General features: G+C 34.2%; 1 protein-coding gene across 1 annotated transcript; it reads left to right on the forward strand.

Annotated features, from left to right (window-relative positions):
- The first annotated feature begins 10,919 nt into the window (after positions 1-10,919).
- LOC110779752 (GATA transcription factor 12-like) lies at positions 10,920-12,491 on the forward strand. Its single transcript, XM_021980437.2, has 2 exons — positions 10,920-11,315; positions 11,464-12,491. The coding sequence occupies exons 1-2, from the start codon at positions 11,100-11,102 to the stop codon at positions 12,178-12,180; spliced, it is 933 nt and encodes a 310-aa protein (XP_021836129.2). The 5' UTR covers positions 10,920-11,099; the 3' UTR covers positions 12,181-12,491.
- Positions 12,492-13,936: the final 1,445 nt, after the last annotated feature.

Consider the following 13,936-nt stretch of genomic DNA (forward strand, 5'->3'; position numbering starts at 1 on the left):
TATTGCTCTTTGACTCTTTCTAAATTATTAGTTTGTTTATCAAATAAAGTAATGTATACTTTAATCTTTATTATTAGATATAATGATAATTTGTTAGATTTTCATGTGGTTATACTCTAAAGCTCGTTTAAGAAAGCTCGTTTATAAACTCGGCTCGATTAATAAATGAGCCGTTCACGAACAGTTCGCGAACACAAAATATTTTAAACGAACCGAGCTTGAACAAATTTTTGAGCTCGGTTAAAAGCTCGGGCTCGGGCTCGAGCTCGCATAAGTTAAATGAACATGAACATGAACAGGGTAAAGCTCGGCTCGGCTCGGCTCATTTACACCCCTAATCTTAACCAACTACAACTTATGTGTGTCTTTCTATATAAATAATAAATTGAATAAAAGTGAATGCAAAAAAAAATTAAAAAAATTATTACTTAATTTATAAATGTAAAATTTATTACTTCCCTAACTTAGGTCTCAAATTATAAAAAAGCTTTGGGTAATAGAGTGTAATAATGAGTAAGAGGGAAAACAATGACAGAGGTTAAGTGAATAATCAACTAACGATGGAAAAAAGGATTGAGGATTGTTTTGATTTTCTGGTGTGTGGTTTCATATTGGTTAGGTTGTTGACCGGTCGCTAATCTTGTGTCATCATCGCCAATTCGAAGACGACACCATCTATATAGGCACATATTTACAAATAATAAACCCGAATAAATGTTAAAAACCTGGGGCAACGCTCAGGCCGCACACTAGTTACTTTTATATATCTGGTTCAATGCTAATGAGATCTTGGCCTAGTGATTAAGATTGAGAATCCGCGTACGATAGGTATTAGGTTCGAATCCTCCTCTCCAATTTATAATTTGGATTGCCAATGTGACTCATTTGGCAAAATACAACCTAATAAAGTTCTCTATTTGCAAATTACAACCTCAAATTTCTAATTTTGTCAATTACAACCTTAAACTTGTACATCTATTTTAAATTACAACCCGATACCATTTTCCGGCAAAAATCACCGGAAGATGATGTCATAACGTTATTAAAAAAATTATGAAGTACATAATATCTGTAAAAAAAAATTATTTTTTCGATTATTTTAATTTATTTTTTTTAATTCTTATTTATCGATTAATTTTTTTTTTTAGAAAGTGTGTAATTATTTTTTTTAATAACATTATGACATCACATTCCGCTGATTTTTGCCGGAAATTAATTTCGGGTTGTAATTTAAAATGGATATACAAGTTTAAGTTTGTAATTGGCAAAAATAGAAATTTGAGGTTGTAATTGGCAAATAGAAAACTTTATTAGGTTGTATTCGGCAAATTTTCCTAAATACAATAATAATTGACAACCTTTTAAAACGAACTAAAATAACAAACAGGGCAAACAAAAAAGACATACCATATAAAATCACATAGACAGTCCATTTATCAAATTCACCTTATAGAAAAGACCAGTTAGGTGTTGTAGTAAACCGGCCTCTTCTGGCAATTCATTAACAACAGTTGTAATACCCAAATACAGAATTGCTAGTGGATTGGACTTTTTATTGGGCTCAATCAAACCATAATATGAAGGTCAAGGCCCTCAAGGGTCAAACTTGTAAATCTATCCATCCCTTTCAATAAACCTTAAAGGTCAAAGTAGACCTGACCAAATGGTGGGCCGGGCCGGGACATTAAAAATCAGCCCGCTATGTCAGGCCGGGCTAAGATTCGGGCAAAAAATGTGCCCATGCTAGTTATTTCGGGCCAAAAATACCGTGCTTTTTGGTCAAATTCGGACCGGGCCAACTTATAACTAAAAACTGTAGCTTTATATTTCCCTAACCCGCCAAAAAAAATTAAAAATTCGGGCCAAATTTTTTTGCCCAAACCCGCAAATATTTTGGCCAGCGGGCGGGCCGAGCCCATTTTGATAAGGTCTAGGTCAAAGTTACACTAATTCACTTAAGTCACGTGCATGAATCCCATTTCACGTGACCTTTCTACACGTGCTGCCACGTTGGTTTACACAAGTGGGCGCACGTGTGAGAACCTACAAAGAAGTTGGGAGTGGGGGTGGGAGGAGTGGTGAGAGTGTATTTGACCACCGCTCTTAGCTTCCTTAACATGGTGCAACAAACTTGCTTGACACAAAAATAAAGAAGGAATAATAAAAAAATAAAAAAAATAGACAAATTAGTTTAAATATATATTATTGAAAAAAAAAAAGCCCATAAAAGATGTCACATGATGGCTGACACCCACCTCTACCTTTGTCACGTGCTTGGCCCCCAATAGTACCCTTATTATAAACAAATTTACAAAAAATTATAATACAAAAAAAAAATCTATAAAATAAATGAAAAGAAGAAAATATAAGGAACCTACCTTTCTGTTTTAGGACAAAGAAGATTGGAGAGGCTCCCCACTAATAATATATTAAAGGATAATATAAATGATTGGGGTAATTTAAATAGTGAGAGGATAATAAATAGAGTAATGGAAGGGTAAATTAACAAATGTCAAATCCTTATCCACATTTTACCCATTTGACAAAGCACTTACTTCTAACTAACCTTTGTTCCCTTTTTGCATTGTTGTGGTAATTATGGGGACACCATTAATTAAATTTTGACTAGATTTTTTGTAAACATACTACAGTTATTTTGAGGGGGCTAGTTATACGGGATGTCCTATCGGTATACCGGCAGGATACCCCTTATGTGCAGAATAGTAAAAAAGGCTAGCCAGAGACTTTTAGTCTCAGTCGGCATTCTAACCTAATTAGGTCCAGTCGGCCTGATTATGTAGGTAATGCCACGTAATCCTATACGGGTCGCTGTACAGATCTTCCAGATCTTTATCCGTACGGGTCACCCGCCTATATATATGGATCCTCATTTATTGCCAAAGGTACGTAAACTCACCAATCATTCCACCATTCATTAATTGCAGAGCAATCTGCATTACTGACTTAAGCATCGGAGGGGTGATGCTCGGACCACCCCGAGGCTAGTTAACCCATTTTACTGTACAGGTCACAGTCGGATACGATACATACAATCCCAGGTTAAGTCCTCCAACCGTTCCAAATCTACTACCGGAACAACTTTTTTATTTTACTTTTTTTATCGTTATTGGGAGACATAACTAGTTTGTATCCCTTCCGACGTATCGGTTGTGTGTGTTTTACTATTATGTTTATATAGATTTGATATTCGAAAACTAATCTATACCTAGTATTTAGAAAGGAAGACCATATATTATTAGATGACAAGTGTCATTCATCTTATGTATCGCTATTCGACTCCATTAATTTGTTTTTTTGTTCAATTTTTCCTTTTGTGGTTTATTATACGAATTATTTTACAGCTTGAACACACCACTTGATTTTCCTCATTCAACATCAAACCATTTAATTCATATAACCTCTCCCACCCCATCCCCCTATTTAACACTTGATATTAATCCATCATCTAATTTGTATATTTTTTTCAACTTTCAGCCAACTGAAATCACAACTCTTCAACAAAAATAGCACTTTAAAAGATAGCGTAACAACCACTATATAATTTCTCGTTCATTGAACGGGCTCAGAAGCTAGTTTATCCAATACATGTCACCTTTAAAGCGGAAAAATATCATTTTTTTATAGGGCTTGTATAACAAAGATGTTTATGAAAAAGTTGAAGGAGAAGTGAAATGAATAAATTGATGAATAAATGGAGGTTATAAATACTACTCCATTGTATCTTCTAATTAAAGTTTTAGGAGAGACTATTAATATATCTTTAAAGTTATAAAATTATGACAAGTGGCATGTAAGTTTTCTCTTTTAAGATATGATGGAGAAAGATTATAATATTAAGAGTTTTTTAATTAAGTAAACAAAATTAAAAACAATCCATTAATATTTTTATTTTAAAATAAATTAATAAAGTTTTAAAATGTGACAAGTGGCATGCATATTTTAAAATATCAGTATAGATGATATTACGATAGTATGTCAAATACTTTTTTTTGGGTGTGTATGTCCGTATAAGCCTCACAAACAGGGCAGGGTGGGTGCAAACCAGAGACTTATCGTACACAAGACTTCAGCCTTAACCACTAGGCCAAGACTTCATTGATTCAAAAACTTTGCCCATACGAAGTATGATATCACTCTTGAGAATTTATCACCCAAGATTGTTCATTTGTATCCACGTTTTCAAACTTTTGATATGTAGATCGCACTTTACAGTATTTTATAATTGAAATGTATTAAGTCCATGTAATTTTGAGTTGAATTCAATTAAACACACTCTGAATTTAACATTTTAAGTATCCGTCCCTAACACAGTTTTTTTTTTGAGATTTTTAGTAATTTATCAATTGAAGGAGGAGGGTATATTTTCCTAGTGTCATAGGCATTTGTTTTGCAATTGCGCAAGATGATGATGATGATGATGATGATGATGATAATGATAATGTATTAACGTATTGAGCTTTAGATAGAACTAAATGATGCACCCAAATTGCTAGACCAAAATATCCAAGTGCCAAGGTAATTGGAGATTTGGACTGAACCAAATCCTATGTGGCATTATCCTACGTGGCATAATAAGACGGTTAAAGAGATTAAAAAAAAAAAAAAAAAAAAAAGAGAAAGTGAAAGTGAAAGTGGAGGAGATCATTGGCGTCGTTTCTATGGCGCTGAGCTGTACCACTCGTGCATTAACGTGGGTTAAGGAATATATTCTATTTATAGACTCATGCTCCTTAGTGAGGATAATTTCAATGTTTTTTTTGGTTGGATTTAAACCAGTTTAGTTGGTAAAATTTTAATCAATTGTATTTAAAATTTGGGATCGATTTACATTTACTGTACTTCATTTGTCGTTTAATTGTATATTATGTTTTAAATTAATAACCGATATCTGGGTATTGTATGTAGAGTATGTTCTATGTATGAGTCATAAGACATACTCCCTCCGTCCCGGAATACTTGACTTGTTTTCCTTATCGGGCCGTCCTTTAATACTTGACATGTTTCTAAAAATGGAAATATTCTAACAATATTATATTATTTCTCACTCCATCCCTATTAATCCACCTACCCCCTACTCCATACAAAAAATAATTAAAAATTCAACATCTACTCTCCCCCAACCTCACCCCTTTACACATTTCCCACTAACTACATTAAAATAATACCCCACTATCAACTACTATCTATTAAATTAAATAAGTCAATTCAAGTCCCTTAAACTCTGTGCCGATCAAACCGGGTCGAGTATTCCGGGACAGAGGGAATATGTACATTTGGTGTAGTAATCTAAAGGTTACCTTGTATTTTAAATACGATCCATGAGTCTATGACATATGCACATTTGGTGTAGTAATCTAAGGGTTACCTCGTATTTTCAATACGATACCACTGATTACTTTGTATCATAGCTTATGGAAAAAATATATTACTCAAAATACTTACCATCAACACCTCTATGAAAGTTTCACTCAAAAGTTCAAACCTAGTTCGACTACCTTTTGATCAAGCTTATTTAGATTTGATTGATTACCGGGCTAAAACGTAAACTAAACATGAATTTGTCTAACCCGATTTTTACTTGAATTAACAAAAAATCAAGTCTAACATTTCTTGATTTTTCTATTTAGATACGTTTGATTAGCGGGCTAAAACTAGGGGTGTAAATGAGCCGAGCCGGTCAATAAACTACTCGGGCTCGGGCTCGTTTAAAGCTCGTTCATGTTCGTTCATTTATTAAACGAGCCGAGCTTGAACAACTTTTGAAGCTCGCTTAATAAACGAGCTTGAACATGAACATAGGTATGCTCGTTCATTTAAGTTCATGAACAACTCGTTCATTTATGTTCGTGAACAAATTCGTCTAATTATGTTATGTATCATATTTTACCATATATACGTTTTTCAAATTAAATAAAAATCATGTTTTTGACTTTTGAAATCTATAATAGAATAAAAATACTTTGAAATAAAATTTTAATTGCTAAATTAGTGCTCTTTGACTCTTTCTAAATTATTAGTTTGTTTATCAAATAAAGTAATGTACTTTAATTTTTATTATTAGATATGATTATAATTTGTTAGATTTTCAAGTGGTTGTACTCTAAAGCTCGTTTAAGAATACTCGTTCATGAAAAAAGCTCGTTTATAAACTCGGATCGATTAATAAATGAGCCGTTCACGAACAGTTCGCGAACACAAAATCTTTTAAACGAACCGAGCTTGAACAGATTTTTGAGCTCGGTTAAAAGCTCGGGCTCGAGCTCGAGCTCGCATAAGTTAAATGAACATGAACATGAACAGGGTAAAGCTCGACTCGGCTCGGCTCGTTTACACTCCTAGCTAAAACGTAAATTAAACATGAGTTTTTCTGGCCTGGTTTTGACTTGAATTGAAACTTAATTGAACAAAAGTCTAACTTTTCTTAATTTAACATAATAAGGTGGTTGGGGAAAAGTAAATTATCCAAATATAATATGATCCTATTATGGCCCGACAAATATATCCAAACAATTTTTAAATTGATTTAGGGTAGAGGTGATCAAAATTCAGGTCGGGCCGTACTTTAACACAAAAAATCATGCTCAAACCCATTAATTTGGTGCCACTTTGCGGGACGAAACGTGCTTCGTCGGGTCGGGCTCGAGTTTTTGTCTAAAATGCATATTTTAGGCTACCCAAACCCATACTTTTTCGGGACAGGTCGAGTTAGCCAACAAGTCAGACTATAGTTGATCAGGTCTAATCCAAGGTATCATTTTTATCCAAAAAAAAAAAAATAGGGTCTCCTACTCTATCCCACTCAATTAAAAGATAGTGTAATATATTCCAAAAATTTACTCGTAGTCCAACCAAACAATTCATTCCAGCCACCATATTTTCGATATCAATTACCTTGTCCTTATTAGTTTTCATACCCAATTAGTGTTTCCAAATATAGTTTTATTAGAACTTATTTTATCCATAAATTACACTTGTATATATAATCCTTACTTTCATAAGCGTATCTTACACAAAATACTACGTATAAAGTATAAAACTATGAACTTATTTTTCCTGATAGTGGTTCAACAAAACACCACCTTAGGGGGAACGAGGGGAAAAACAACAACTCGTATAACGTTAGTGGTATTTTCGAGTTTAAGGTGTTATTGAGAAAACAGGCTAACATTATTTGTTAATACTCCCTCCGTATTTATTTAAGGGTTACATTTGTCTTTTCCGACCGTATTTATTTAAGAGATACACTTGCCATTTTTAGTAACTTATCAACACCACCATCTAATTAAATAATACGAGTACATCTAATTTACCATGTGACCCACCATCCTATTAAACAAATAATTTTATAAATCCACCCAACCTACCACCCCACCAAAATGACATGGTCCCCACTTATTTACTTATTAAAATATCAACTCAACCCCAATTGCATTATTATTTTATTTCATTCGATCAATTCTTTTTCTTAATACCCATGTCCGGTCAAGTGTATCTCTTAAATAAATACGGAGGGAGTATCATGTTATTTGTTGTACAAGGGGGAGAAAACGTAGAAAAGAGCAAGAAATGCACATTTCCCAAGTAGAAGGAATAATAATAAAAACAGGGGGAGCAGAGGAATCCGGCTGTAAACTTGGACAGTAATGGGGATAGGATTCATAGGAGTGTGACAAAGCCTGCAAATTATCGATTCTTAAGGAGTTGAATTTCAGCTAATAATGTTCTCTTAATTACACTCCCATTCATTGTCCCATTTATACTTGTTCCCTACATACTAGAGCTGATCAACATGGCACGACCCGGCCCGAAAATTACCGGGTTCGTTCGGGGTAGAATATTTCCGACCGATTTCCGGGCCCGGTCTGGCTCGAATTCTGCCCGCCTTTTAGTAAGGTCTACTTCATATGTCGTATTGATCAACTTTCTTGCACTTACATATCACCTCTACTTTCATAAATATTTGCATATTATAGAATTTTGAACAATATCCTTATAACTATCGAGGTTGTTTGTATACATGGACAAAGCTAGAACTCCATTACGAATTTTCGATGGTGGTCTGATGTTAGAATTCAACCTTTTGTTCACTTATATTTTGCTTAACGAAGACTTTTTTTAAAAAGTTCAAATAATTTTATTGACTTTAGATATGATTATTGTGTGTCTGTCAATCCAGTGTTTGCTGGAAATTTTTAGCTAATTCAAAATAAACCTCTGCAAGGAGTATGAACCAATACTCCACGCTAGAGATTATTTTGTTTATTTACTAGCGTTGTGGTAATTCTGTATTGATATTGTATTATCGCTCGTTCTTAAGCTTCCCAGATTCAAAAAAGTCTCCCAAAACAAATACACTCTTGTCGGCCCCGCTTATGTCTGCTATGCGCACATAACGCTCTGATCGACCTTCGGTCCTCGCTCTTGTTGCCAATAGGCAAGAGTTCCATTAGGAATCAAGCAACCGCTCATGGCCACAAGCCTTGAGATACACTTTCCGCCCGTTTGGCAAGATAACGCCGCACGAATCCGGTGTCAAAACATTCGAACGGTGACACGTAGTCATCCCAAATTCCCAATGATGGCCTAGTACAAATAAAGTAAACAAAGATTTGTACTATGAGCTTGTGACTTCAAACCCACTATAATAAGCTCTTGTAAGTTAGAATTGTTTTGGGAGTCGATTGAAAGTTATTGAAATATATCTGAACTTATGTTTTTTTTAAAGGTGGAGAGAATACACCATACAGGAGTATTTTGTTAGCTGATATGTGGGTTTGCATGGCTCAATATTTTGTTGATGACATGTGTGGGTTTGCATGGATCAATAACGACTATTTGTGTTTTTTGAGTTATACTCATCTACTGTAGCAGCATAAAATAATGAGTGAGACACTTGCACACTCTATTGGCTGAGCCGCTGAGGTTAAAATATTAATAAGCAGATAAAACTCATAAAAAGTAATATGGTTTGCTGGTAAAAGAAGACTAATGATAAGCCCCGGGGTTCGAATCTAGGTTGTCAACAATAAGTAATTTTTTTTAGCTCAACAACTTCGTACTTGTTTTCATTAGTTTTACTAGGTTGCTCTTTTGAGAGAAACTTGTCATTAATATGTAATTGTTTTTGCATACCCTCTACTACAATCTATCCTGGATACGCCACTGCAAACAAGTTTGTCCAACATTAAATTGAGGCAACAACTAAGCAAAGTAGTTTAAAACATTTAGAGGTTTTCAACTAAGAAAAGCTCTAATAAATATATGGTCGAGCAACTTTCTCCATCCAGTTAGAGATTTTCAATATATATACTAAAAAATACCACAATTGGAATAGCATGTCCGAATTTTGATAACATTGCACTCAACTCAATCAATAACATAAAAGTTAATTATAACCCAACATTATACGATTTGTTATGTTATACATGGTACTTTTTGTTCTTGAATTTTCTAAGGTCATATACTCGTGTCGTGTCAATTATAGGCATGTTTACCGTAGTTGCTAACATTTTACATTTCATCAATCATCAATCATAGTTTAGTTTCCATATAGTGTAAGATTTTTTGGGATCATCGAGTAATTAAGTAATGATTTTTTTTTTATCAATACATATACTCTTTCATATAAGAAGTTTCCCCCCTATATATTGAAAACATATTTAGTGAGTACAACCATAAATTAACATAACTAATTAACTACTAACCTATAAATTAATATAGCCTTTCGATAACAACAAGACAAGGAATTGTTTTGACATGTGTGCAACAAATTCATTTGAATTTAACAACCATGACCAAAAAAAATTACTATCAAAATTTGAGTAAAAATAATTAGCACCATGTAAAAGGAGGATAAAAAGTGAAAGGCTAGAGTATCAAGTCAAGCATTTTGCATTGAAAGGGAAAAAAAAAACAAAAATTCATGGCAAACCGATTTTTTTGCAGTATTGATTGTTACAAACAACTAACACACATTTTTTTAATTATCACAACAAAGGTAAACAAAAAACAAAGTAAATTTTTTTTTTACTTTTAAATTGAGGGACAAAATTGTAATTTCTTATAGAAAAGGATTTTACGGAGTAGTAAATACCCCCTCTGTATTTTAAAAAGATATACGGAGTACACTTTACTTTAAAAGTCGTATTTAAAAAAGAGATACACTTTTTTTTTTTTGACATGTTTTATTGTCCACTTCCAATTATATTAATATTTCTCTATTTCTTGTGGTCCCTACACTTATTCACATCATCTATTTAATATAACAAATAATTCACCCACTACCCCCACTTTCATCTTATTTTTTAATAAATTCAACTCACTCTCATAAAACTACGTGCCAATCAAAATGTATCTCTTTTTAAAATACGGAGGGAGTACAAACAACTACCACACATTTGTTAATTATCACAACAAAGGTAAACAAAAAGCAAAGATAAATATTACTCCCTCCGTCCCGGAATACTCGACCCGGTTTGACCGGCACAGAGTTTAAGGGACTTGAATTGACTTATTTAATTTAATAGGTAGTAGTTGATAGTGGGTTATTATTTTAATGTAGTTAGTGGTAAATGTGTAAAGGGAAAGTATTAAGGGACGGCCCGATAAGGAAAACAGGTCAAGTATTCCGGGAAAGAGGGAGTATTTTCACTTTAAAATAGAGGGACAAAATTGTAATTTCATATAGAAAATGATTTTAGTAAATATTGAAAAGTGCTCCTCAACCCACCCCCTTCACCATCAAAGATGAACAACTGTAGACAGTTAAACTTAATTAAACTCCAATTAATTTAAATTAATTTGCTAGTAGTACACTAATTAAAAAAATAAAAATAAAAAATAAAAAAATGGAAATTTAATTTGGACCCCCCCTTTTTAAGACCCTCAAAATCCAAACACTCTCTTCTACCTCATTACTCATTACCCCTCTCACAACCAACCCCTACTTTTCTCACTCTTAATTCTCCACACAAGAATAGCAACAACAACAATAGTGTTGAGTAACAACAATTAATTTACCTTTTTTTTTTTTTTGAATAAAATACAGAGACTCTTGTTATTGAATACGAGGTACGACAATGGAGGCGCCGGATTTTTTTGTGGAGGATTTGCTAGACTTATCTAACGGTGGTGGAGATGAAATGATTACCGACACCTTCTTCGACACCGTTACCGGAAATTCCATGGATTCTTCCTCCCCTACTCCCGCTTCCGACAGCTGCAATTCCTCCGCCGTGTCTTGCACTCCTTCTTTCCCTGACTCTTACTTTTCCGGCACCGACCTTTGCGTTCCGGTACGTTTAACACATTTATTACTCTTTGGTTTTATTTCGAGTGTACATTATGGTAATTATTACTCTAAAAAAAAATTAAATTATGATTAATTTATTCCAAATATTGCGGAAAAGTTGATTAATTTTTTTTATGGGAATGCGTGAACAGTATGATGATATGGCGGAGCTGGAATGGCTATCGAATTTCGTGGAGGAATCGTTCTCCACCGACGACTTGCACAAACTCCAATACATACCCACCAACCCACAGCAGCAACACGGCGGCGCAGCCAGGTATGGCGCAATTCCACCGACAACCACCGTACCGGGGAAGGCCAGGAGCAAGCGGTCACGGGTGCCGCCGTGTGACTGGTCCACCAGACTCCTCATGGTGTCGGCGCCCTCCCCGGCCACCTCGTCTTCCGAGAGTGGGGCGAGTCCGGGGCAGAAGAAGCAGCCGTCACTGACGAAGAGGCGGGAGAGTGGTGGGCCTGAAACCGGCGAGGTGCGGCGGTGCCTGCATTGCGCGGCGGAGAAAACCCCGCAGTGGAGGACCGGGCCCATGGGACCGAAAACCCTGTGTAACGCGTGTGGGGTTCGGTACAAGTCGGGCCGTCTCGTGGCTGAGTATAGGCCCGCTGCTAGCCCGACATTTGTGTCGGCTAAGCACTCGAACTCTCACCGGAAAGTAATGGAGCTCCGACGACAGAAGGAATGTCAAAGGCACCAACCACCACTTCATCACCAACAACCACACCATCAACAGCAGCAATACATTGGTGGTGGTCATGGCGGCGGTCACCATATGATGATGGCCGGAGGTGGTGGAGAGGATTACTTCATTCACCACCATTTGGGAGGAAATGATTACCGGCAGATGATATGATATGATATCATATCATACTTAATTAATTCTCAAATTTAATCACTTTAATTAGTGGTTGAATTTTAATTTAGTGTAGTATTTTTTTTTTTTTTTTGATTCTTAGAATGAAACTTCCACTCTTTTTTCTTCCCTAAATTTTGACAATTTAGAAAAATCTTACTCCTCCCAAAAAAATTAAATAGGGTTCATTAAATTCAAATCAGTAACATTTACTTTTACCAGTAGTAGTATGAGTATATCCTTGTCCCTTTTTCTTCATATCTTTGATCAATGCGGGAAAATAATGAGAAATTTTAAAATAATTAGTGGTAGACAGTGATAGCAAGTACTCTAATAATTGCCAATTACTCTATTTTTTTCTACTTTTCTTAATCTTGTTCTAAGTTAATATTTTGTTACTTTTTTTGCTGAATTATGCAAATACTATGAAGAGTTTATGTTTTGTAAAACTATTATAGGTAGGGGCATACACAATTGACAATTATATGGTTCGGGCTGAATGGCTGATATTGATACTGGCACAACCGATTGTATAATACACCGTAAAAGTTGTAATGTTGTTCGATTGCTACGAAAGAATCGGACGGTAAGCAATAGGAGTACTAAAAGAACAAGCATATATGCAACAGAATACACCGAGCAAAGTTTGGCATTATAACCTCAAGGTATGAGAATCAAACTCCACTAGAAGCTCTTTGGAGGAGAGAATTTTCCTTATAATCTCCTCACTTTTATTAAATCTGACTTGCAAAACTGGCTGGAAATACTTATACGATGTAACAGTTCAGTAGGATTTTTCATCGTACCTTATAAAATAAAATTAAGAAAAAATACAACATAATACGTAGTACATAAGTTGTACAATATGGAGTACCTCTTTATATTCAAAAGTAATTATTAAAATGGTAAATTCTAGTTAATATTATTGGTTCACATGAAAAGTCACAATTGTAGCTTGGATTCTAAGTCTGGAAAATGAGTAAGCAAGAACAATTAAAGGTACCGTAGGGAGAGGAAGGAGAGTGCTTAGAATTTAGAAAGATTGAAATCACATGTTGTTGTCCCAATTTTGACTTTTTGAGCATTATACGCATATGCACTGCAGAATCGGGGTACATATATATATTTAATATGGAAGACATATATAATGCAGAGTAAATTCAAGAATTAGGAGTTACCATAATAAAATATTATCCCTCCATTCCTTAAAAATTACTCCCTCTGTCACTTAATACTCGCACCGTTTTGACTTTTTGCAGTATTCACATAATTCACTTTGACCCTATTTTATTTCTAGTATATGAAAATAAATGTTAGTATATAATATATTGTTGGCTTCATCTTAATATATACTTTCCAAATATTAATATTTCTATAAATTTTTATAAGGATTTTTTGTCATTTAACACCTTAAAAAAACTAGTTTTTGTAATTTAACACCTTACTTATTTTTTATTGTTTTTAAACACCTTAAAAAACAAAAAAATTTAGAAATCAACACCACTTGACGATTTTTATTAGAAAAAACATTAGTTTTTAACTATGTTAAAGTTCCCAAGGCATGATATAGTGGTAAACAACCCCTTCTACCATCAAATTATGCTTTGGAAGCTATAGCATGGTTAAAAATCAACGTTTTTTTCTTATGGAAATCGTTAAACGGTGTTGATTTATAAATTTTTAGATTTTTAAGGTGTTTAAATATAATAAAAAATAAGTAAGGTGTTTAATTACAAAAACTAATTTTTTTAAGGTG

The sequence above is a fragment of the Spinacia oleracea genome, chromosome 4 (assembly GCF_020520425.1).
Source record: "Spinacia oleracea cultivar Varoflay chromosome 4, BTI_SOV_V1, whole genome shotgun sequence".
In the NCBI taxonomy this organism is placed as follows: Eukaryota; Viridiplantae; Streptophyta; class Magnoliopsida; order Caryophyllales; family Amaranthaceae; genus Spinacia; species Spinacia oleracea.